Source organism: Pleurodeles waltl, chromosome 10, assembly GCF_031143425.1.
Source record: "Pleurodeles waltl isolate 20211129_DDA chromosome 10, aPleWal1.hap1.20221129, whole genome shotgun sequence".
Classification (NCBI taxonomy): Eukaryota; Metazoa; Chordata; class Amphibia; order Caudata; family Salamandridae; genus Pleurodeles; species Pleurodeles waltl.
Window position 1 is genome coordinate 610,883,570 of NC_090449.1, and position 27,387 is coordinate 610,910,956.

Genomic DNA, 27,387 nt, shown 5'->3' on the forward strand with positions numbered 1-27,387 from the left:
AGAGAGATGTATCATATTTGGTTTTTTTCTAGCGTTTGAGTGTCCTCTTCAAATACCTGCTGCTTTCAGAACAGTGGAAGCGAAAGGGTCATTCTTTCCACTCTGAATTCAAGCCGGTAATGTATGTTATTGTGTCCAGCTTTAGACTGAAACCCTTCGTGTCCTACTGTAAATTCTTCCTTCGGTTCATTAACTCGGGATGCGTGCGCAATCATAGCCAAATTGTCATCTGTTTGAAAACCAGAATGCCACACTCAAAAGAGCTGAGATGTGGCTGAATATTTTTTTGCTCAGTGTTTCCACAGTGTTACGTGAGCACCTTGTGCACCCTATCTTTAATAACTTTTGATCCATTTTTCCTGGATGTCATCTGCAAATTATGCAGTAGCTAATGGATTATATAGCAAGCGTAGCTGATTTATATTCATGAAGGAAAAAGTAGCGCACCCCTTTTCCAATTCAGTTCCAAGGTTACCCTGCTGTCTCCTATATCTGCATACTGTGTTTATCCACCACATGGACCCCCGCCATACAGGATTACTTGGAACCCAGGTTGTACGTCCTGACCCAGTTGGGATGAAGCCTTCTTCGATTTCGCACTCAGAAGATGTTTTCAGTGGGTCTCTATGGAGCCCCTTATCAGGGCTTCAAGTGGGCCAGTATTTCTGGGTCTCAGACCTGGCAGCAATTAAACCTAGACCTGGAAACTGGTCCCTATTTGGCTCTATAGTCATGTTACTAGCTTTACAGGAAAAATACTGAGTGATTTCAGAACAATGACTGTACAAACCGTTCAAGTAATTCACATCAACACTGTAATTCCGGTGAACATTTCATGTTTTGCTTAATCTTGCATTCCCGAAGAGTGCATGTTTTTTTCCAGGATATTGTGTTTCTGTATTTTTTCATGCAGCATATTGTCCTTCTATAGTTCATACTGTGACCTGAGTTGCCTCTAGGTGTCTATATGAGCTCAGGGTATGAGGGGGTGTCAATAAGGAGTCACTGTTGAGACCCCTGGAGTTCAGGGTGAAGGTGTTGCAAGTTTCCCAAAATGTATGTCAGTGGGTCATAAGGGTTTTGGAACACATGCTCATTCAATCCTTAGCCTCTCTGCAGGGTGCACAGATGAATATTCACATGTGGTGATTCTATGCAGTAGTGTGTGAAAGAGGTACACTAGTGTCGAAATACTGACACGGAGAAAGTAAGAGAAAAGGCATGCATGTACATGAGTGGGTATATTGTGCGTAAAGTATGGTTAAGTGAAGGACATGCAAGGACGTACATTCCGGAGAGAGTGAACAGAGGCCCATATTTATACTTTTTGACGCACAACTGCACCAACGCAGTTGTGCGTCAAAAATTTTACCGCCGGCTAACGCCATTCCAAAGCACCATGCGGGCGCCTTATTTATTGAATGACGTTAGCCGGCGCTGCGGACTGGTGTGCGTCAAAAAAAATGACTCACACCAGGCAGCGCCGGCGTAGGGGAAAATGGAGGTTGGGCGTCAAAAAATGGGGCAAGTCAGGTCTGAGGCAAAATTCAGGCCTCAACCCGATTTGCGCCATTTTTTTTGACGCCCAACCTCCATTGACATGACTCCTGTCTTAGCAAAGACAGGAGTCATGCCCCCTTGCCCAATGGCCATGCCCAGGGGACTTATGTCCCCTGGGCATGGTCATTGGGCATAGTGGCATGCAGGGAGGCCCAAATCTGGCCCCCCTATGCCACAAAAAAAAAACAAAAAAAAATACTTACCCCAACTTACCTCAACTTCCCTGGGATGGGTCCCTCCATCCTTGGGTGTCCTCCTGGGGTGGGCAAGGGTGGCAGGGGGTGTCCCAGGGGGCATGGGAGGGCACCTCTGGGCTCCTTCTTAGCCCACAGGTCCCTTAACGCCTGCTCTGACCCAGGCGTTAAAAAACGGCGCCCATCAGGCTGGGCGTCGTGTTTTAAGGCCTGCCCCCTCCTGTGCGTCAAAATGACATCAGAATATAAATATGGGGCACAGGCCTTAAAGTCATTTTTTGGAAGGGAACGCCTACCTTGCATATAATTAACACAAGGCTGGTTCCCCCTTCCAAAAAATGACGCACATGGTGGAACTTTGACACCCGCGGGGTCGGACGTCAAAGTATAAATATGGGGCAGGGTTTGCGCCGATTGTGCGTCAAAAATTTTGACGCACATTCGGCGCAAACAGAGTATAAATATGCCCCAGAGGGTGTTCTAGAGGAAAGAGATTAGTTGTGAGATTTGGGGATGGAGGATTTCAGAGAGATGTGGGGAGATAAAAGGGTGTAAGTGCTTAACAGAGGGATAAACTGCAGAGGAAAGGGGTGTGGAATGAAGCATGGGAGTGACTGAAACTCTCTGAAGACCACCACCTCTTCCACAGGCCATAGTAATCATTCATTCCTAGTCTTATATTTTCAGAATTGAAAAATGTTTCCTTTTTAATTTTTCACAACAGAATTGCTGTTGTTTTTCTTTTATCTAATATTGCTAAAAAGCATTTTCAAACCTAATAGTTTTGGCTTGTTTTATGTGACGTAACACTATCGTGTGATACTCGGCATGCAATAACAAAAAGTTCACAGAGAGGCACCAAAATACCAGCCAGGTGGCATGCCATGGAAAGTACAGGATTTTATCTTAAAAATGTTAAGCCACGCCCATATTGACATAGATCACATCTTCAGAATAGGATTCGTAGATATGCTTGATAGGCTATGATAATTTCGGAGCACCGCCCCATCCTCACTTTGTTCATCCCATTTAAAGCTCTGCCCTTATTTATGCCTTTAAATTTACTACACGGACTACAGGCCTCCTCAAACTCTAAAAATTCTGAAGAGTTTCATTTAGATCATTTATTGAAAAGAAAAGCTAGAAAGGCTTTTGTGGTTTAATAACAGTGTCTGCGCGCGGAAGCTATAAATTGAACAGGGAAGGCAGGTTTGATGGAGGGAGGGGAGAATTTAACATGGATTGGGCGTTTGTTTGACCTTTACGTTCTGTTCTCTATGTTGCTCTGTCTCGCTCGTTTGAAAAATATCCTGTCCTATGTATATCCCATGCCTTGAATGGGTTTGTCTGCTCATCAGAAGCCTTTGTTCAAAATGAATAAGCATGATGTTTGAGTGCGGTCGGTCAGGTTGCTTAGTGGGTTGAGTGTTTCCTGCAGATCAGATACGAATCAGAGCAGAACTATCACATTCCTTTCATCCTTCCGCAGTCGGTAACCAGAGTTCCGTACAGTGTTCGGCTGAAACCTGCTGGTCACGAGCTTGAAAGGGGCAGTTGTTTCAATTCACCAATATTATTGAAGCAATGGAAGTTATATTAGCCAGGTATATCTCTATGACATCACAGGAAGTAAAATTATGTTGACCGTTTTCCTTGATGTAAAACTAGCCTATACTTTAGCAATCTCAACCAACGACAAGAGCTACGTGAATAAACTAGAACAGTGCTTCCCAGACGTTTTAGAATCACGACCCTCTTTTTAGTGCAAAAATCTTTCGTGACCCACCTAGCTTTAATGGACATGAGACAGTCGATTTTTTAGTGTAACAAAAGCTTCATGTGGGCACTGTCATTTATAGACAGCATATTTTCCATTGAAATGGTCACTGAATTTGCACAGACATACAGTTTTACTGATAAAACGTGTTGCACACAAATAACAACGTGTGGAATATCGTATTTATTGAATATTTATTATTTGTGCATCATAATGTAAAGGTGCTTGTTTTCTTCTGAGCCTGTTAAAGTCTTTAATCACACTGCAGAATATCAAAAACGTGTGCTTTATTTTCATTTTCTTAATTGCTGAACAGGTACAGTTCATTTACAAGGCTTTACATTGTGTTGTGTGCTACTAAAATGGTTTCCTTCTGCCTTTACTTTCACACTTCATGTACCCCAGTAATATTGTCAGATAATACACTTTACTTTTCTTTATCTGGCAGCAAAGTGAGAGGAGGTTATCAACACTAGTCTCCATAGCAAAAAAGCAGCAATTTGTCAGAAGACATAATCTGACATTAAAGCCCAACAAATGCGACAGGTTAAATGCAGAATTTAAAGGCATCTTTATTTATTGCTTCAACTTTCGAAATCCACCATCAAATTTCGTTGCCAAAATGACCCACAGTATAAGAAACACTGAAGTATGGAAATGGGAACACATCCGAAATAGTAATAACAAGCTACAAAAATGAGCTAATGCTAAAGGTGTACTTACATTTAATAAGTCAGTACGCTAATTAATTAAATCACAGTCTTTAACACGGAGTTCACAGTGGCTGCTAATAGCAATGTAGGGGGTAGAAATGCCTATCCATATGTACCCTGGAGTGGACTCCATTTCCTCATTTCAAAACCGTTTCAGTGAGTTCGGTAATTAAAACACGTGTGATATAATTACAGTGCGCTTAATCTCTATTTATATACATAAAATACTATTGATGAAAAAGCAACAGAATAGTTTTTGCCACAGAGTTCTAAAATACAAGCCTGTCTTCGCCGTATTGGTGTATAAGTTACATCCAGTCTATGCCACCCATGGTGTAGGAAAATAATTTATGACTATCATTCAGATTGTCAAAAGCACTTTCCAGATATGGACACATTTCAGTCCTTATTTTACCAGTAGATGCTGGAGGGAGCTGGCACAAACGGGGTTGAGGAACCAGGGAAATATTCGGTTTTTTAATTTTTATGCAGCAACTGCTTCGCCATAAAATCATACCAAATCATACATACAAATATACATACATATTAACATGTATAGAGTGGCTTTGGGTCAGGCTTCTTCAAGCATTGGTCTTTTCTAATGTGAATCACAATTGGTTTGGCCCACCACAGCAAACTGCTTTGGTCTGTGGATCAGCCAACTTCAGCCAAGCAATTGACTTCTTGCACTGTGAGTTATAGCATTATGACCTGCCACATTTGCATATCCACCTAAAAAGAAGTGCAGTTCAGTGCCAGAGCTTTTTGGTCAAAGTTTTCCTTTGCCATTGCTTTTTACTTTCCGTTTTTTTTTATTAATTTCTTTTTTGTAATGATCGTGTGTTTAAATGATGTTTTAAGGTTAAGTAAATCACAAACAGTAGTACCTTTTCTTTGCAACAATTAGTATCATACTTTCCTGTGATGTACACTGAAACTCAAATGGGCTTTATAGCTGTAAGTACATCTGTCTTAAAGGAAGCACCAAATATAGGGAAAGATCCAGAACCACACCTGCGTTGTTCACACAAGCGGAACAACGCTTGCCTGAACAACGCAGGCCTTTTTCTCTGCCTTAACCATGCATGTGCTGAACAACGGACATGCGTGGTTAAAGCACAGAAGAAGGAAGATCCATCGCGAGAGGACATGGTCAGGTAAGTGGGGCTTGGGCAGGGTTTGTGGTAGTTTTTGGGGATGGGGTGCTGGCTGAAGGGGTTGGGATGGTTCGGTTATTTTTTTTTTTAAGGGGCAGGGGTGGGGAGGTCAGTACTATGGGTTTTAGGGCAGGGGTGGGGGGGTTGAGGTTATTTTGTTTTTAGTGGTGGGGTGGGGGGTCGGGGTAATTTTGTATTTGGGGGTGGTGGTTGGGTTTTTAGGGGTGGGGGTCAGGGTAATTTTGTATTTAGGGTGGGTGGGGGAGTCGGGGTTTTAGGGGTGGGGGTCAGGGTCATTTTGTATTTGGGGGTTGGGGTAATTACGTTTTTAGGGCAGGTGGGGGGTGGGTTATTAGGGGTGGGGTTCGGGGTAATTTTGTATTTAAGGTGGGTGCAGGGGTTGGGTTTTTAGGGGCAGGGGTGGGGAGTTGGGGTAATTTTGTATTTAGGGCGGGTAGGGTTAGGGGGTCAGGGTAATTTTGTATTAGGGCAGGGTGGGTTTTTAGGCGTGGGGGTCGGGGTAGTTTAGTATTTAGAGTGGGTGGGGGGTCGGGTTTTTAGGGGCGGGGTGGGTGGTTGGGGTAATTTTGTATTTAGGGTGGGTGATAGCGGTTTATTAGGGGTGGGGTTGGGGGGGTCGGGGTAATTTTTTTATTTATGGCGGGGCAGGTTTTTAGAGGTGGAGGTTCGAGGTAATTTTGTATTTAGGGCTGATGGGGGGTCGGGTTTTTAGGGGCGGGTTGTGGGGTTAGGGCAATTTTGTATTCAGGGCAGGCGGGGGTCGGGTTTTTATGGGCAGAGGTGGGGGGATTGAGGTAATTTTGTTTTTAGGGGTTGGGTAGTTTTATTTTTGGGGGCAGGGGTCGGTTTTAGGGCTCAGGGTGGGTTGGGGTATCAGGGGTAGTTTTTAAAGGTGGGGGTCAGGGTACTTCTGTTTTTAGGGGTGGGGGGTTGGGGTAATTTTGTTTTTAGGGGTTGGGTTGTTTTATTTTTGGGGGTCGGGTCGGTATTAGGGCTCAGGGTGGGTGGGGATATCGGGGTAGTTTTTAAGGGTGGGGGGTTCGGGGTACTTCTGTTTTTAGGGTGAGGGTGGCACATGACAACCACACATGCCGTTTCCACACATGCCTTTACTAGGCATGCCTTTACAATGAAAAATCATTGTAAAGGCATGCGTGGTCAAGGCATACATGGAAACAACGCAGCCGTTGCTCCAGCCGCATTGTTCAGGCATGCATGGTTGCCACATGCGTGGTTCCATCATACAACCCCAAATCAGTGCTTAATTTGTGCTTGTTGTTTCCGGTGCTGAGCACTGGCACTTATTTTTGAGGGCCAGGGCTTATTGTTCTGCCTCAAGCATTTGCTGCGAGCAAAAGACACATAATGGAAAGACTGAGGAAGAGAAAAACGAAAAAGCGTCACAAAGTGAGAAAGCAGAAAGCTGCAACAGTGAGGTGGAGGGACAGCTTGAAGATATAGATTGGAGAGAGCCGAGATGGCTTCAGGATTACGCCGCCTCAGTATTCCGTGTTCACACATTTAATTGCAGCAGCCGCGTTGATAAGAGGAGGGCTTTGGGCACCGGCACTGGAACCTTTTTATTTACAAATTAAGCACTGCCCCACATATATTTTATTAAAATGATATGCAGTGGTTAAAATGTTTAATGTTTATTACAAGCACTTGTCTGCTACATTTAGGCAGCTGCCTGTTTTCTATTTTACCTTTTTGTTGTATATGGTTGCAATACAAAATGTAAAAAATATTAACTATTACACCAGTTTGCTATATCCAAACCTATTGGCTTTTCCAATACTAAATTATAAATGCTTCACACTAATACCGTTTAGCTCATGCAGTCCTTTTTACCTGGCTCAATCCACTTTTCCCCATACTTTTGCTGGGTTTTGTTTCAACCATATTTCTATTGGATGGTGATTCAGTAAGCTTTAGGGCTTTATCCTAATGGATAAAATGCCCTTGCATCATTACATACCCCTAAACAAAATCTACAATCAGCACTTACTTTTTGCCAATGATTGCAGTTTGTGTGCACCAGTACTCATTTTTGTGGTCTGGGCAGTGCAGGAAATGAGAGTGATTCAGCCAGATCCTAGTTCAGCAGCTGTTTCTCCTCTGACTCAGGGGTCCAGACATTCTGTAAAATATGCTCAATTAGTCCTAGTGTAATTTTCCAATAACCAGGCTACAATTCAGCAGCACCCACACATTGGGCCTAATTACGACCTTGGCGGATGGGATGCTCTGTCACAAGCATGACGAATATCCCGTCTGCTATATTACAAGTTCCATTAAATCCTATGGAACTTGTAAAATGGCTGGCGGGATATCCGTCACGTTTGCGATGAGGTATCCCATTCTCCAAGGTCATAATCTGGCCAATTGTCTGCTTTCTGTTCGGAACAACAACCTGCAGCCAGCAAGGGGACTTTCTTATTTTCACTTACAGCTGGACCCAAAACAGAGGTCGAGTTTAAAGGGTTATGAGACCTTCTTTTCTTCAAGTACAATTCTGATAGAAGGCCATCTGGAGCCTAACACCTAGAGGCCAATGCAATGGAAGGAAACAAAGGCACACAGCTTACTACTTACCTAGAACGTCAGAGAAACAGGCAGGTTTTTCACTTTATTAAAAATACCCTGTTGTCCCAGTGAGAGATGTGGTTGCACAGTAGAAAGGCAGATGAATCTGTTTGTAGGAGTAAGTAGACAAAAATGATTTAAATGGCACTCACTCATTTATTTTTTATTTAAATCTTTTATGGCACTACTTATCCCAAGCCAGAGCTCTTTACGTCACACACAGAGAGATAGTAAATCATACAAGTGTGTAAATCAATGTACAAGAAATGTCACATAACATAATGCGGATTATAAGGTGTAGGAACCACATATTATCCATACTTGTAGACACTATGGGCATGATTACAAGTTCAACCTTCAATGGGGAGGTTGCCGGCAAAGTGGCTACCTCCCCGCCGGACCCATTAAAGTTTCCCGCTAGGTCAGCCGGTGGAAACCTGAATGTCCTCCCGCTGGCCTAGTGGGAAACATTCTAGAGCAATGTTTCTGGCTCGTAATCGAGCCGGCGGCAATGCTGTAGGATGCAGGGTGCACCAGCACTCTTGCAATGTTCACTGTCTACAAAGCAGAGAGTGAATATTGCAATGGTGCTGGCCATGGGGACCAGTGCACTGCTCATGCTAAGTACATGGGCAGTGCAGGGGCCCCTCTAGGGGCCCCCGCACCCGTTCTTCGCATCCCTTTTCACGGCAGTGCTACCGCCATGAAATTGCTGGCAGAGAACAAGGTCAGCCCTGGCGGATTAGGACTGCCACAACTGCCAGAACGCTGGGATCTCTGGGATCTCTGATCCTGACATTGCTGGCGGTCGGACCGTGGCACGACCGCCGTGGTCATAATATGGTGCTCGGACCACCGCATTGATGGTGGTCCAACCGCCACCCGAGTCTGGTGGTCTAGGGACTGCCAGACTTGTTATGGGGCCTTATATGTTAAGAATGTATGATAGGCAGAAACACAAACTCAAAATCTTGAACGTAATATAGTGATTGAGATTGTCTGTACTAAGAAGACTATACTACTACCCAAGGGACCCTTCTTTGCAAAACCTAGAAAAGTTACAGAGTGAGACAAAATATGAATTTTTAGACTGAGGAAAAAATAAGGATGTCAACCCATGACTTGCAGTTTGCAAATAGCTCCTTAATGCTGGTTCATAGCCCACTGAGCTATATTAGAAGAATTGCAAGTTATAAACTGGAAGTCTCAAAAGGGTCTCTGTCAAAGCAGTAACCCACTTACCTACCTATATAACATACAAATATGTGATCTGTGTGCTACACTTTGTGTTTGCAGCAGGCACATTAACTCTATGTGCTACTTTATGAGTCAAAACTGTGACTAGGCAACACGTAGCTCTCGCCTGAAACTACATTAATGCCCTGAGTTATCTTACTAATATTATTATCCTCCCAAATGTACTGGCCACACAAAGAAAATGCACCTCTTTGTGACCAATTAATTAAGCAGGACAGACTTACTCCCTCATTTGTGCTTGTTGCAATTTTCTTTGTAGCAGATTAAAAATAAAATGTATAGGTTAATTGTTATGCCTTCACACCTACTTATTCCACCTCTTTCCCCCTATGTCGCACTTTGACTCCCAATTTATTGGCTCGACGGAGTAAATATTGTCCATTTCAAATAGTGGATCTGGGACTTATTTTTCGACACCAAGCTTTGACACACAGAGAGAAAGTGAGATAAAAGCAGAACATGGAGAAAGAAGGAATAGGAGAAATGTAGGAAATAGTGACAGACGGCCAAAGCAAGGATGAAAAGGACCTGGAAAGTGACAAAAATAGACAGCAAGCACAGGGTGGCTGCCAAAGAGAAGGCTGGTGGTGGACTTCTCAGGAATACTTTGGCCCATTGTATTTATTTCCTATTATTATTTTTAACAAAAGTAAGCACTGGCTGCTACTCTATTTGCGTTGTAATACTCCTGTTTGTGTGCAGCTATCCTCACCGCTTTGAAACCCGTGTGCAGGACAGTGGCGCATGCTAAGGTGATTATGCACTGCACAGCTGGATCAGACTGATCCCATTAGGCATTAGGCTCTTTTGAAAAGAAAATCCTCTCAGCCAAAACACCGTCATCAGACTCACTGGTTGGGGGCAGGTGGGGGATTCAGTAAACTGAGACACAAGTGTGATTAGATTAGACCTCAGCTTCTCCTAGCAATTAATTGTTAGCACGTTATTGAAGACAGTGGGGAGGGCACTCTTTTTTTGCGGCCCTGGACTCATTTTTCATCATCTTTCTTTGACCCAGAGCAAGAGAGAGAGAAAGGTACAAAAAGGAATAAGCGTTTGCAATGCCAATAGGTCTGGCTTTAAAAAAATGTGTGGTAATATGCAGTATTAGGAGTAAAAGGCATGAGAATGAATATGTATGTGTGTTGAAGCAAAAAACGATAGAAGTATGTTGGTGTAGGTTAAAAAGTCAGGTGACAGTTGCACTGTCCAGCCAGCCTGAAAAATCCATGAGGGAACCATGTCTACTGAGGTGGGAAGGAAGCGTGTATGGGATAAAAGGATGAAAGTTCACAAATATTTGCAAGTAGTACATTTTACCCCCTTTTTAGGATGAGCATAGCAGCGCACAAGTGCTACTTTTCCGATGTGTTGGTATGTATCTGGGCTTTTAATCACACCCACCGCACGCTCATCGTTTTCACTCGTTTATGGGCTTGCTTTTCAAAAATCCTTTGTTTTCATTGGTAAATGCTTTACGTTTGTCTCTCTGGGCGATTTTGTTACTGCCTTGGCCATTGACCCTGTTACATGGATAATTGCACTGTTGCCATTAACTTTGACTGCAAGCAAACTTCTTTTTCCTTTTGTCTTCTTCGCGCTCAGTGGCGCTTTAAATTGGATCAGTTATGTCAACTGTTTTATTTTTTATTTTCAGTTTGTGGCGAGAAAAGTACAGTTAGGAATTTACAACGCAAACAGCTCTAACTCGAGCAAACGCAGAGCCATTGCATTGCAAATGCTTGTTATTTTTTGTCCTAGTGGCCCCCCTGGATGTTTTCCCTTCTTCTTAATGAATATGTGCTATTTTTGAATTGAACTTCAGCTGACATAAATTTGAATGTTATTGTCCCTGTTCTTTTTTGATTATTTTTAATAGACGAAAAAAGAGAGATTACTTTCTCTTCTTTATTCAGTTTGATTAGCTCTAAATCCATGGGCTGCACAGTTTTGCCTAGCATTTTAAAATGACACATTTGGACGTGCACTTATAAACTGTTAATAACTATGTGTATTTTCAAATTATGTTAATCGCGTTTGTTTAAAGTTTTTGGGTCTGCAAGACCAATTACATTATCAATGTTCCCTTCGGAAAGCAGATATAAAGTCATGTACGTGGAACCTTTATTCATTTATTAATGGGTTTAATACCACATAAAAAAATGTAACAGTATGGGCAGATAAAAGCCTTTTGTCAGTCAGTTAAATACACAAGAATAAAGTACATCTAAATGGGTTAGATTGGTTATTGGATGGACAAATGTCCGGATTCTCACTGAAGGGATAGTTTTAGGCACAGTATGCTTTGTCACATTCTGGCTTGTAAAGAGGGCTAGACAAAGTGCAATTGTGAGGGACACTGGGATTGTGAGGGAGATGGGGGAGTTTATGTGCAGCTAGAATCATCCTGGATGCAGTGTTAGCACCCCACACCTCTTTCTTCTGTCTATACCTCATCTGCACACTTTCCAGGTGTGGCCTTTCCTTTAGGGCGGAGGGGCCACGCAACCCCACCTTTTGCCCCTCATGAAGAGTGTCTGTCAGGCTGAACAAAGGTCAGCCTGACAGACAAACTTCTCGTTCAGGTCAGGCAGCCAGGAGCAGACATGCGCGATTTGTACAGACTCCTGGCTGCCTGAGCGGAACTTTGCTGGGCTAAGGAGGTCACAGCTCCTATGGGCGTGACCTCCTCGGCTCAGCAAAGGTGCCTCGAGGCCCTCCCCTGGGTGACGAGGAAATCGTCTAAGCCCTGAAGCACCCAGGGCGAGTGTCAATCAGTGACACTTCGTCACAGAGTGGGGTGGGGTCAGCAGTCTCACTGACCCCCATCCCACTCTGTAACGAGGCTGGGACTGCTGCCTTCCCTCATTGGCTGACCTAAGGTGTGTGTATGTGTGTGATCCTTTAAAATTAATGCTTTGTGCGTGCATGTTTGAATGTTATGAGTAGTTTTAACAGATGTGCGTACGTGTGTTAAAGAATGAGTGTGTGTGTGATCTTTTAAAATGAATGTTTGGTGCATGCGTGCATGATTGAATGTTTTGAGTGTTGCTAATGGATGTGCGTGTGTGTGTTTGTGAAAGAATGAGTGTGTGCTTTCCCCCCTCCCCACCTTCCTCCTAAAGCTGCTGGCTGCCACTGACACTCTCCACTGAAAGCTAATTTTGAACATTTGAGTTGGGATAGATTTCTGAATTGCAGATAATTGTGTTCTACTTGTGGGCCTGCCTATTACACATGCCAAAGCCTGGTTCCCCAATTTCCCATGGCCCTGCCTTCATGCTTTAGCCCTTTCAAACATGGCTGCTGTCTATGCATGCCCTTCAGGTTAAGGCACAGTCTGGCTGCTGTTTTTTTAATCAATGTAGCCTATTGAGGGCCATGGGACTCGGTGCACTTTATTTTTGCTACTCGGAAGTAAAGTGTTTGTACTCTCCATTTTATACATGGTAAAATTGGCATACATCTTATTGGCACATTCAGTATACTTATAATTCCCTGGTATGTGGTACTATACATACCTAGGGTCTGTAAATTAAATGCTACAAGTGGCCTACAGCACTCATTGTGCCCCCCACTAAGCTGGTACTGAAAACCATGTTGCAGGCCTACCATTGTAGCCTGCTGTACAGTTTTAAACTGCCATTTGGACCTGGCAAAATATGCCTTTTGCCTGAATTAAACCTTCCATTTCACACCTAAGGTGGGCTCTAAATGCCATAGGGCTGAGTCCATAGTATATAAAAAGTAGGACTTGTGTTAGTTCTAGACTAACTCCTTCATTAACCTATGATCATGGGAGATTACGAAAAAGTCATCAAATATTTGTCAATAGGTTCCAGAAATCGCCAAGAATATCTAAATCATATGATACAGTAAGATTTCTCCAACACAGAGATAAATATTGCACAATGTGCACTAAAATTTTGAATGCACCATCTATAGTATACCCTTCCCATGTTCCCTATAGAAATTTAGAATTAGTTAGTCAATGAATAACCTAATAACCCTGAAACCAGTAATCCCTTTAACATTTTATTCAGGTATTTTTATAGTGTGACCCTTATGCCGGAGTACAGGGTGGTGCTTTGCATAGCACTCAGAAATACATCATATGTGTCAGAGTTATGTGGTGCACTTTGTGTGAGTTTGAGGACATAGCACAAGGAGATTAACTGTAAAAGAGACTGAGTTACAATGCAAAACCATTTTGGGTGCCACGCCTTGGATTTAATGTAAAAACACAAGAGATACAGTATACCTGTGGAGATTGCATAGTGGTAGGAGATCCACATAGTACAGCGGTTTGCAGGTGACAGCAAAGGGCTGCATGGCGTGGCCCAAAGCGAACATTATGGATGCCATAATTATAGAAACTAGTTTTGTTGAGAGGCGCATTCACATAAGAGGTGAGATTAATGTTGTTCCATAAACAGTTGAATAAAAGTACAGAGTCTTACACGGCAACACCTCGCAGGGTCTGGGTGAATGCAAAGGAAACACTTGTTTCATGCTTTCCTGTATTAGTACTAGGAAGCATAGTGAAGTTTTATATTCTAGGTTGTGAAAATGTATTGGTGGGGATACTGGACTGAATGATTCACTGAGTTCACTTACTTTTTCACACACCTCATTGCCTCGCCGACTGACTCACTCCCTGACTCATTCACTCTGTCTTCCTGTCCCCACCCCACTATTACAGCACTATCATATATCACGATATAATATCCGATTGTGTGGGGAAAGTTTAAGTAATTTGTAGTGACGACTGATACAATTTAAAAGTAGTGGGGCGGATGGAGGGGGCGCGGATGAAGTGTGCGATGGGGAGTGTGCGGGGTGAGGTTTAATATTAAAACAAAATGGAAACTTACCTAGTGCTGGCAGCCGCCTTGCGCTCCTCTGCTTTCTGGTCTCAGCAATCTCCGCAGCTTCAGAGACTCCCTGTGCAATCCCTACACAGCTCTCATGCTATTACCAAGTATGAGAGGAGCATGGTGATTGGCCTGAGCTGGCTGATTTATCGCTCGCTCAGGGACAGGGAGTCTATGCTTTTTCTCCAAAATGGCTGTCAAATACAGCTGGGTTGGTGAAACCTAAGAGCACATGTCTGTTTGGCCAGCTTCAGATGGCCAGCCAAACCTACATGCGCACTTAAGTGCACTTCACGCCACTTCCCCCCCCCCATGGCCCAGCCCCTCCCAGCACGCACTGCCTCAGCCAGCAGCTGAAAAATAAAACAATAGTAAAATATTGTTTTATTTTTCAGCTGCTGGCTCTGAGCCAGTGTGGGAACGCTCCTCAGCCATTTCGGAGGAGCTTTGGCTGTAAAAAGATAATAAAATATTGTTTTATTTTTCAACTACTGGTTCTATGGCAGTGGGATGACACTCATCTGCCATTGTGGGGGAGTCGCGGCTGGTAATTTGAACAGCAGATCTTTCGCAGGTACACAGCTGAAGCACATTCTAGAGACTTATGTGCACTCTGATTTATGTATTGGATATGTGGTTCTTTAGCACCAATGGCCAATGTTGTAAACAGTTTAATTGATTAAGACAGAAGTCTCTAAGCTACCTCCTAACAGTAATCTCTACAACCGCATTGTTGATCTTGCACGTTTCACAGCAATTGTATATATACTGACGCGGTGACTCTTTTCAGCTCTTTCCAATAACAGAACTAAAGGCAAGCAGAGAAGGTGCAGGATGAAAAAATGGCAGCCCTGCTGTTACAACCGGGTCCTGAGAACTTCCGCCGGTTCACTCATGAATCCCTGGGTGCTATTGAGAAGCGCATCGCTGAGGAGCAGGCCAGAAGTGCCAAGCAGGAGTATCGAGAAGAAGTGGTTGACCAGGAAAAGCCCCGACCAGCGCCCGACCTGGAAGCTGGCAAACAGCTGCCTCATATCTATGGGGACTTCCCTTCACAGCTCATCGGAGAGCCCCTGGAAGATATTGATCCTTTTTACAACAATCAGAAGGTGAAGACCAAAAATATCACTTGTTCTGTAGATATCTTATTATTGCATTTGAAAGATGATACGTGGATAGGGGATCAAATAGGAATTTGGCTTTTCTTCTTTCTTGAGCAATGAAGTCATTAACATATTTTGCCTTAGAGAAAACAGAAGGTTCACCAGCGTTCTGTATAACACAGGTGGTTGCCAAAATATCTCTTGAAGGAAAACGCTTATATGGTAAAAAATGTGATTGCTGAAGAGTTGTCTCTTTTTTTGACAGTTTTCGGAGCACAGTAGTTGCTTTGGCCACACATCTTTTAAAAAACATGTTTCCAAAAAAGATCTACCTAAAATGATTCCTATCTAAGAAAGTTATGATTTCGACAACTCCATTATCACCCTCCCTTTTTCATTTACAAATTACTTCGAGGGTTAATCACAATTGTTTCTGTAATTTTGAATTTGAAGAATGAATATGTCAAATCCTTTGATAGGTCAGAGATATTTTTGTCAAGAAGGTAAAAATAAGTACAATTTTATTGTGATATGTTTTGAAAACTGTAAACAACTATCTGGGCTCTGTTTCTTACCACTTATCATATATTCTGGTATAGTATAATTAAGCACTAACTTTAATTTTTGTCATTTGTGTACCATTCTTTAATGTTTACATAGGCAACGTTTGAGATCCATAAATATGGAATATCAGTTTAAACGCTATTTTGATTCATGGTGACATATGTCCAATTATGCCTATGTTGTGTCGCCATGAAGTTGAGCAGGGTTTTGTTATGGCAATACTTTGAATTTTTCAGAATCGTTATCAGTGTGCTTAAATGTAACAAAAAATGTCAGTTCAGCTTTGATGTCAATTTAACATAATTCAAATGAGACAATTTTTCAGGTCTTGCCTTGATTTTCACTTAAAAAACAAAGGTTACAGGGATGTTATAGTTAGACTCACAGTTTCAACGTACAAAACTATAGAAATTCACCAGTTATAGTCAGAGTTACCTCAAGTAACTCTAACTCGTGCCCTAAGGTAACTATAATTCACGCCAGCTCCATGCACAGTTTTTTTGTCAAAAATTCGACAGCAAATATTATATTGATATTATCAATGATATGACCAAGGATTTCATGAGTGCCGTAATTTGTGGGGTAATTAGCAGTGCATGGCAAGGGCGCAAGTTATATTTAGCCCTTTCTTTTTAAAAATATTTGCCCTTGGGAGGTGGTGATTCATGGGGCAGCGGGGTGGCTGCACAGCCCCCGCTAATCAATTACATTTTGCCCCAGGAATGGTGGTCCCCAGGGTTTGGGGGGCCACCGCCCCCCCCCACATAAATTGCATTGATCGCCCCAGGGAGGTGGTGGGCCTCAGGGCAGTGGGGGGCATGCGCCCCCACCGCATATGTAATCACAGTCCTGGGGAGGTGACGGTCCCCGGGCAGCAGGAGGGGGGCAGGAGTCCCCCTGCATTTTTAAACAAATGCCCCTGGGACTTGCCCCACTCAGGGGCTTTATAATAACAAAGTGCAGGAGCCGGTGCTTCATTTAACTTTTTTTTTTTAAGGCAGATCCACCAGAGTTGATACCTGCCCGTATTCTTTATTTTTAACATTTTTTTGAAACTCAAAAATCTATTTCATATAAACCACATCAAAAATCCTTCATGAAAATCACCAGTGGCCTCCTCAATACCTTCTAGTGTATTTCTGAATTTCTGACTTGAAATATGTGCGCATGGATATCCCCAAAAAATAGTCTAATGTAATCAGATTGCCAAAGCAGCTATGTATTACCATCCACACTGCCCATAGCACATCAAAAGTGCCGTTCTGGGAGCATTATTTGCCCAATTCTTTACAAATCCCAGACATTAGTGCTGAGCCTTCCAACTGAGGCACATATTGGTCCCAGTAGGCACTTACTCTCTGGGATTAACACTGACACCAACATTGCCACAAATCCTATCCTATGTCAGTTGTCGTCATTAGAGAGCTCGGTCAATAATCAAATGCAGATGATAAGGCTCCTCATACTCTATGCTACAAATTCAGCAAGATCCGAGGTGTGACATTATTATTCCAGTTCAACCTGTGCCAAAACTCAGACAGCTCAAGGGCTAATAGAGTTTTAGCTATACTTGTCACTTATGAGAAGAATTTACAGAACTGTCTGGCCTATTCAAATTGTTGTGGATTTTATCCATTTTACTGTATATAGGCCAAGTTTGGGCGGTTTTGTGGTTTCACTTTTGGTGGCACTCCACTCACTGCTCCATCTAGTAGAAGCTGCTGGTGTTTGGGTCATATGTCAGAGAAATGGAGCTCTATAGGTTTTCATAAATACTTAATGATGTACATTTTATGGTCTTACTTTGCACTGAAAGAAACAGAGCGATTGAGTAAATAAAGGAATCAATTGCAATAGCCATTTCGTAGCCCGACTTTTGACTTACTAGTCCACAGCCATGCATAGACAGAGTGCAAAGGAATGTATAGTTCACTTCATATATGCTTAACCTACAGAGGACCGCCAATGCCTCCAGCATAATCTGTGTTGTCATGTGTGATGTGCTATGCATAGAGGTATTGCATCACACAAAGATATGTAGAGGGATAAAAGAGGGACAAGTTCTGGCTCCACTCTGAAAGGCTTGTAGTCTGGGGCACAGCCAGCTTTATGCTGTGCGCACATTTACATGCCAGTCATAGATATGAAGGCAAAAAATCATAGGCTAGACACAGTTACTTTTTAGTTGCATCTCCCGAGAAGATGATATGGACTGTCTAGCCAGTCTTTCTTACAGGGTTGTAATATATCTTGCTAGTCAGATATCATGTGTGTACCTCTAAAATGCTGGAGTATCTGGCATATGGTTAATCACCTACCAGCCTGATGCTGCTATATGACTGTTACTAATGGGGAACAGTGTGCTTATTGTAACTCAGTAGCCCCTTTAGGGTCATGTGACTCAGTAGGATACATCCCAATCTATTGTCTGTGCCTTTTAAAGCCTGGCTCGCCTTGTGCCATCAGCCGCAAGTCTGGGTACAGCTTTTTGGGGTCTTACAGGGCCTAAAGCACCTGATCACAAGATGGGCGGCTGTCCCCGGATGGTCAGAAGGTGAAAAGTGACGTGACCACATCCCAATCCATCATTGTTTTGCACACCATGCCACCTTTGTTTGGATCCAGCTACATGTAAATCAGACTTGACCCTGTTCCAATGGAAGCAGTGCAGCGCGAATGGCCACGCCCATTCCTCCATGACCTGATACACCATGCGCCCCAGGACTGGTTTCACCCTAGGTATGGGCTCATCGCCAGGTACAGCGTGGCTCCAGTGACACAGTGTGCATGGGACCCAGGCCTGGGCATACCTGCCCCACTTATGGTTACAAATCAAAGTATACAAAACGGTGATGGATGGAATGTTTGAATTAATCTCAGCCTCTGATAATTACTCAGGCCACATCGCAATCCATTGTTATGCACACCATGCCACCTCAATTTGGACCTAGCTCTTTGCAATTCAGTCTTGACCCTTCTCTAATGGGATCAGTCCAGCATGAACTGCCAAGCCAGGTCCTCCATTACTGGAATACAACCAACCCAGGACCAATTTTATCCTAGTTATGGGCTCATAAACCAGGTACAGCTTGGTTCCAGGGACACAGTGTGCATGGGACACACATCTGAGTATACCCACCCCACTTAAGGTGGCATAACAAAGTATACAAAAAATGATGGATGGAATGCTTGAATTGATCTTAGCCACTGGTAATTACTCGGGCCACATCACAATCTATCTTTATTTTGCAACCCAGAAAATCAGCAGTACAGGGGAAGAGTCAGTCCTGTTGCCTGATGTTTCGGGAACATTGTTAAGTTTGGTTGATAGTCACATAAAAAGGTTTTAAATCCTGAAAGCCATTGGTGCCTGAGCAAAATCAGTTACCGCTCAAGCCCTCCTTATCTCCCTGGAAGACTGACCGGGAGAGAGGGAGAAGGGTCTGTGCTGAACACCGGAGAATAGAATGTTAGAAACAATGTGGTTTAGTCAGTTTCCAACTGTGCTGTGTGTGTAGGACCAAAGTATTTAAATCAGCCACGTGTGGTAACCTATGTCACTTCCTGAAATTCAGAAGGGAGCGATAACTCAAAAGATGTTTTGAGCACATGCTTTAGGATATGTTTCTTACCTTGTGATGTTACTGCACACACACTGAAAAATGCTTTATATTTTAATATTATGTTTATCACTAAGTCCTTCTTTATGAGTATGCTGAAACTTGATGCAGTGATATTGGGGGACAGGATCTCCGATTGCAGATGATATCCCCCACCAAATTCTGTGGATTAATAACTTTTTTTGATTGAAAGGGGACTAATTGCATGGATCCAGGACTACCAGATGCTTTTTCTGTGCATTTTTCACCTGCTCAGAGCAGGCGGAAAGTATCAGCGTGAAGACTGAAGGGGTTTATGGGTTTGGGCTGGAAGTATGGGTCGGGGAGAGTTAGGAGAGATTTCAGGAGTTCAGACTTTCCAGGGATGGACTGTCTGGTCCCCTGTTTTCTTGCAGGGTTTGGAAGCGGGAGCCGGGATGAGATGCTGTCTGCAGCCCTGGCAACATGGAAAAAGGTCCAGTGTCAACAGGCCCAGAGTTATGTGGTTCTGAGTTTGCAGATCTAATATTTCTGTGTGCAGCAACACTTGAAATAGTCGGTTGTGGAATTTCACTTAGGCTCATGTCTCTGGGTAAAATTCCCTACTCACAACGAAGGCCTTAGAAGGAGAAAACATCCTATGTCAATCAATTAAGAGCCTAGCCACATGTAGCAGTTGAACATTCTGTGCTGACTCCCTGTGAAATAGATACCAAGCTCATGGCGCCATTTCAATCCTGCAACATGCTTCTTAAAAGAAATCTATGTATGTATTTTTGTGCAGAGAAATTGGTTCCAATTGCTCACTTTTGTTTTCTGTTCCTTTTTCCCTTTCAGACATTTGTAGTCCTGAACAGAGGGAAGACAATCTTCCGATTTAGTGCCACACCTGCATTGTATATATTTAGTCCCTTTCATCCTGTCAGAAGAGTTGCAATTAAAATTTTGGTACACGCATATCCTTTTTCAGGTTATTTCTTTTACAGTTCTTAGCCCGACCTGAAGGTAGGAGTTAATATTGCGGCCACACATCCCCATGTTAGTACTATTTCGTAATGCAAGCATTTTATGTACATTTCCTATTTCACCCAGTGATAAAGTATTCGGGGTTCAGTAACACAACCTCTATAAAAAAATAAAAAAAAATAAAAAAAACAGTTTTTCAGGGTATACAGGTATATTATTATATTCAGTCACCTTGTGTGGAAAGTTTTAGAATTCCCTGTCGTTTAGAATGATGTTTGAATGTGCCAGCCCAACATGCTCGTCCTGTTGTTAGCCAGTAACATGTACGAATGGTATTTGTGAAACGTAAAATGTTTCGCAGTTAGAAAGTTGTAAGTGCCTGCACAAAACGAGAGCAATTTGTATTAGCCTTCTTGCAGCCACAGGTGCAAAAACAGATGCAAACACCGTATGCACTGGCTTTAGCCATACTGCCTAGATCCAAAGGACAATGTTAATATGTTTCTTGACAGTGGAAATGCACATTATTTTGAGATGTACTTATTTTGACTTGGATCGTGGTGTAGATGTAAAAAAAGATACCTTCAAAATTCTAACATTTTCCTAATTTGCAGAGCCCATTTAAGTCACAAAGATTGGTTTGGATGACTTTACCATTACATGCATGACAGATGTGTTCATTACGTGTCGCCAAATGCTGCCATTTACAGAAGGACAAATACTTCAGTCCTGTGAGTTATCTGTATAATTTGGGATCAGGTTTGTCAGCTACTGTCGCAGTAGGGATGATATGCTGAAGTAATTTGGCCTTAACTGGTCAAGCGAGGGGTCATTTCGACCTGACTGATAGGAGTGACCTTCCCACTGATACCGGTGACCTAGTTGACCCCTGACGCCAGAGACAGCGTGACAAATCTTCGTCCTGTTAATGGAAATAGAAAGGAAGGTCCTTGAAATTAAAGAGAGCAAGGTTCTTTTCATTGAGGTTAGATGTGAAAGAGCGACACAAGCACAGAATTAACACATCAAATATTTTGCAGGACACCAATATCCTTCACTGAAGATACAACACTGTAGACCTATAGGGGTACATTTGGAAGGCGAATGCATAAGGTTAAAACTGTATCTGCAGGAAAGTTTAAGGAATATCAGGAAGTGATATTCATGAACAATAGAATAATCCACTGGTACGAACAATAAGCTGATCAGAGGCTAAACATGCCTGATCTTAATCAGGTCCACTGAAACCATGCAGCAATGGAGGACCAAATTAAGCATCAGAGCGGATTTATCGATTTGAGGTAGGAAATTTTTTGTTATCCAACAGATCCAGAATATATGGAAAGGATGGTAAATGCATAACTATGCAGAAAAAAAACTGGAGAAACACACAATTGCAGTGGCACTGGTAAAAATTCGGAAATCCCATTTAGAAATTTACATTATACTTGCAAATGGAGCTTCTGGAAGTACGACAGATAAAAAAATGTGCCAGGAGATGCCCCAGACTAAACTCCACCACCTATGGAGAGGAGAACTATTTCAATGACTAGCTCCCAAATAGAAACACATCTGGACTTAAACTGGCGTGGAAACTTTATAACCCTGCAATCAGTTAACATATTTCCACATTTTGAAATATATAGTTGGGTTTATTGTTTTCACTCAATGATGTTCCATCTAAATCGAGTGCAGATGTACAGCTGCTTGATATGTCAGTTCCAATAACTGAGTTGTGTACAAGTACCTTGTCAATGACGACAGTGCTGTGACGGGTTCACTAGAGCGTGTGGTTTGTTTTGTACTAATGCAGGTGAATAAGTATCCGTTCTATGAACAAGGATGTGACCAGCTAAGAGATTATCAACGTTTTCACTCCCTTTAACTGCCTAGTTCAATTGATGCACTTTGTTAGACGTTCAGATGGGTGTCCTCCAGAATCTCATACAAGGCATAACTTCAATTCCTTTTCAAGTTCAATATTTGCTTCTCTGCCTTTTGTCCAGCGTTATGGATATGTAATTATTAAACTGTATCACAAGTAAATCTCAGGAATAAGTAAGCATTATCCAGGAGCTGCAAATTGCAGATTTGTGATATTTGGAGAAAACTATTCACTACATCCAAACTTTATTTTATAAACTGGTCTGCGTCCCAAATATTACTAACCTTTGTTCACAAACTAACCTTTACACAGTGACTAATCTGATTGGAGGAGTGGCCTTTAAGAGGATTTGCAAGGATATGAATAGGGAAAGTGTCAGAACACTACTTTGTGAAACAGTAATTCAAAATCTCTCAGTGTCTTCCTCTTCATTTGCAGCACTGGGCACATGCTGTGTAATGCTGGTGAAACTCTATAAAAGGGCTTCACAGAACTGCAGCACTGCTTTTGTAAGGAATGTGCTCTGCACACATTGCATAGTTTTTATGGCTTATTGGTGAACCCGTAATATCTTGAGCTGTGCATGTGCTAAGCAGCATCACTTTTGCCATGGGTTTTTAAGTGTAGGGGTACCTTGGTTTCTCCATCATTTCCATAAACATCTGAAAGAGAAGCAGCACTATTCCATGTAATCATTTCACGAACATTACATTGCCCTATTGTCCATCGCTGTATATGTAACCACCATTTACTGCAGTGACTTACTAAAATGCTTTCAGGTATTGCTGTTTAGGGGAGGACCTTCTTTCTAAGACACAATATAACCAGAAAGAATCATTCTGTGTCTTGCAATCAAATATTGATGCTAACATTCTTGCATCGTTTGGGAAAGAAGAGAGTAATACATTGAAATGTTCATGGGAAAACAACAACTGAAATAGCCATAACAATATTTAAATCTTCATTACACCTCACTTTTAGGAAAATGTTTAAGACTCTACAGTATGCACAATAAACTCTGGTTTTGACATCCCTTGAAGCATATGTGCCCAGAGATCTGAACATGTGTATTGTGATGTCTAAATGCCATTCAACAGAACAATATAACGTATGGTGTGCCAATTAATTTGACCAACCTCAACTGATGAAAATGACTCGAGATATTTTACTTTCAATGGTTTTCTAGCTCATCCATAGCATTACATATTAATCATATGCAAAACAGTCTTCTCTCCTCAATGCAATGATCAGCCCTCGGTGAATTGCTTGGTGAAGTAGTGATTCAAAATTGTTTAAGTATTTCCATCTTTCCATTTTAAACCTCCTCCATCTTTACCTTAAAACTGCTCAGGAGGAGATTTCACACTGGAACAGCTGTTTGTGGTCCTTTATCAGAGGAGGCAGTGCAAAGAAATGGAAAAAAGAATAGGTTGATTGTTAGCCCTGTCTCTGTGCTTGAAAGACACATTTCCCCTGCCCCTTGATTTCATTCATCTATAGCTGTTACAATAGATACAATCTACTGGAATTATATCTTCACACACACTGTGGACAATAACAGTCTTCTGAAAGATTAAATGATAGTGTCACTTATCAACCTCATAAAATATCTCTCTATGGAATTTGAGGATGTTATCAGAATAAAAGGTATGCATTATAAATTGCATAGGAAAATCCAATCTGCCCAACAACTAATCTGACAGCTACAAACAAAGACACCTGTAGATGACACATGTCTCTGAAAAAGTCAAAATGTAAGAAGGCATAATTGGAAACAATTGCATAGAAATCACATTATGTACAGTTAGCGTGATACACCGGTTTCCTCCAAAATGCATTGCTGCACTTTGAAATGTTGATATTTTACGGTACAGTACATTTAAGAAAACTGAACAATTTCGTGACAATGCATTTTGCTCAGCAGTTTTATTTCCTTAACCTGTTTTTACATTGTTCAGTATATTTATTATGTGCACTATTTTAACCAACTGTGTGTTCATGGCCATGTCTGACACGGCGCCATGGACCAAGTACGTAGAGTAAGTATCTTTTCACTCTCTACCTACTTCGTTTAACACAGTTGTTTACAGTACTTTCATTGTATTATACTGTACACCTTACTTCCTATTTCCCTCTATACTTTTCAATAATGAGAACAACCAACTAGGCTGCTATAGTTGTTTTTTTGTTTTTGTTTTGTGAAAGCATTAAAACAGTGCATACATATAAATATAGTGAAAAAGTACCTAAATGGAAACACAATAATAGATGTTTATTATTTGTACTATTCATTGGTTAAACATAGTGTTTACTAGATGTACACTGTTTTCTTGATACTAATAAACAAGTTTGGATGGATGGAAAAAAGAAAACCTTTTAGGGCACAATTATGAATTTAGCAGACAGGAACAGCCATCCGACAAACTCACGACGGGCTGATCGCTGCCATTCTGGCCAAACCAAGGTTTCTGCCTGTCAGCCCAGTGGGAAAGTGACAGCAGCATTGTCACCAGCTCATAATAGAGCCAGCTGCAATGCTGCTTCATGCAGGGGGCACCAGCACCCTCAAGTTGCTGTGCAGAGGGCCCCCTGCACTACCCATGTTATGGGCAGTGCAGGGGACCACCTGTGGCTGCTTGCACTTGTTCTCCGCCAGCCTTTTCAAGGTGGTGAAACTGCCATCAAAAGCATGGCAGAGAACAAGGTTGTAATCATCAAGGCTGCGCTGAATTCAGCGCCACCCTGGCTGATTGCAACCTGTACTGCTGTCAGCTTAACAGGATCAAGGATCCTGGCAGGGATGGTGGTAGGCTGGCGGCATCTGCCTGCCAACCTCGTAATGTGGTGGTAGGACCGCCACAACCACCTCAGTCCATGTCCCTTAATGTTTGTCTCTATTTTACCTTATTTCAACATTGATAACATATAATGACACCTTTGAATGTCAAATTGGGCCTCAATACTGAATCAAATATGTCATCAATACTCATTTTTTGAAAAAAAATATTGGTACTATGCTCTCTTTCAAAAAATCTATTGAGGTTAAAATTTTCAGTTTTTGAATTCCTATGTGAGCAAATAAACTATTGAACTACGAAAAAAAAAAAAAAAAACACTTTGAAATAAACAGTGGTAGAAAAATTACCTAAAAAAAAACGTAATAGCCAATGGTTATGAAAAAAGTAGTGTGCAGCAAACTGATAGGTTTCTTTTGGTAAGTAGCACTATTATCAATGACAGAAAAAAAAAAAAAATCAGTTGCTGAGAATGGATAGCTTTGTTTTGAATGTACAGTTTGCAATTTAGCTTGGATCACCTCTGCAATCAAAGCAATTTTTTCAGGGACTTAATATTGACTGAACACAAAACAAAATATTATGAATGCCTGTTAGACCTGACAGCCTTAGGGTAGTCACCCCTAACTTTTTGCCTGCCTCCCTCCTCGTTTTTGGATACTGTTTTTGCTGGTTTTTAGACTCTGCGCACTTTACCACTGCTAACCAGTGATAAAGTGTATATGCTCTCTCTCTGTAAACATGGTAACTTTGGATCATACCTAAGTGAACTATTTAATCTACTTATAAGTCCCCCGTCATGTGCACTCCAGGTGCCTAGGGCATATAGATTAAATGCTACTAGTGGACCTGCAGCACGGATTGTGCCACCCACTTAAGTAGCCCCTTTTTCTTGTCTCAGGCCTACCATTGCTAGGCCTGTGTGTGCAGTTTCACTGCCACCTCGACTTGGCATTTAAAAGTACTTGCCAAGCCTAGAACTCCCCTTTTTCTGCATATAAGTCACCCTTAATGTGTGCCCTGGGTATCCCCTAGAGCAGGGTGCTGTGTAGGTAAAAGACAGGACATGTACCTGTGTAGTTATATGTCCTGGTAGTGTAAAACTCCTAAATTCGTTTTTGCACTACTGGGAGACCTGCTCCCTTCATAGGCTAACATTGGGGCTGCCCTCATACACTGTTGAAGTGGCAGCTGCTGATCTGAAAGGAGCAGGGAGGTCATATTTAGTATGGCCAGAATGGTAATACAAAATCCTACTGACTGGTGAAGTCGGATTTAATATTACTATTCTAGAAATGCCACTTTTAGAAAGTGAGCATTTCTTTGCACTTAAATCCTTCTGTGCCTTACAATCCACGTCTGGCTAGGTTTAGTTGACAGCTCCTTGTGCATTCACTCAGACACACCCCAAACACAGGGTACTCAGCCTCACTTGCATACATCTGCATTTTGAATGGGTCTTCTTGGGCTGAGAGGGTGGAGGGCCTGCCCTCACACAAAGGACTGCCACACCCCCTACTGGGACCCTGGCAGACAGGATTGAACTGAAAGGGGACCTGGTGCACTTCTTAGCCACTCTTTGAAGTCTCCCCCACTTCAAAGGCACATTTGGGTATAAAACAGGGCCTCTGCCCTACCTCATCAGACACTTGCTGGAGAAGAAACCGGAACCAGAAACTACATCCTGCCAAGAAGAACTGCCTGGCTGCTCAAAGGACTCACCTGTCTGCTTTCTACAAAGGACTGCTGCCTTGCTGTTGGCCTGCTGCCTTGCTGAACTCTTGTCTGGCTGTGAAAGTGCTCTCCAAGGGCTTGGATAGAGCTTGCCTCCTGTTCCTTGAAGTCTCAGGACCAAAAAGACTTCTTCCTTTCACTTGGACGCTCCGTGCGCCGAAAAATTTCGACGCACAGCTTGTTTCGCGGCGAGAAAAACGCCGCACACCGACGCTGATCAACGCGACGCCCTCGGGACGATCGAGACTTCGACGCACAACCTCGCAAGGACAAAGCCGCTCGACTTTCCAGGAGAAATCGACGCGACGCCCACCGTGAGTGCGAAACTTTGACGCACGGCCTCGCAAGGACAACGCCGCCCGACTTCCAAGGAGAAATCGACGCGACGCCTGCCGTGAGACCAAACTTTCGACGCACGGCCTCGCAAGGACAACGCCGCCCGACTTCCAAGGAGAAATCGACGCGACGCCTACCGTGAGATCGAAACTTCGACGCGCAGCCCCGCAGAACGACGCGCAGCCGGAAAACAAGCAGGAGAATCCACGCACAGACCCGGGACATCTGGTAATCCCCGCGATCCACAAAAAGAGACTGTCTGCGCG

The 27,387-nt window shown here is 42.6% G+C and overlaps 1 protein-coding gene across 2 annotated transcripts in view; it reads left to right on the top strand.

Moving 5' to 3' along the window:
• Positions 1-27,387, top strand: part of LOC138261759 (sodium channel protein type 5 subunit alpha-like) — a 957,661-nt gene that overhangs the window by 216,126 nt on the left and 714,148 nt on the right. The window contains exons 2-4 of one of the 2 annotated variants that reach the window (XM_069211083.1): positions 14,930-15,248; positions 20,243-20,361; positions 24,206-24,295. In XM_069211083.1, the coding sequence (XP_069067184.1) occupies positions 14,982-15,248; positions 20,243-20,361; positions 24,206-24,295 (476 nt within the window). In that variant the 5' untranslated portion in view covers positions 14,930-14,981. Of the gene's footprint in view, positions 1-14,929; positions 15,249-20,242; positions 20,362-24,204; positions 24,296-27,387 lie in introns of both variants that reach the window. The other variant, XM_069211084.1, reaches the window with a different exon arrangement.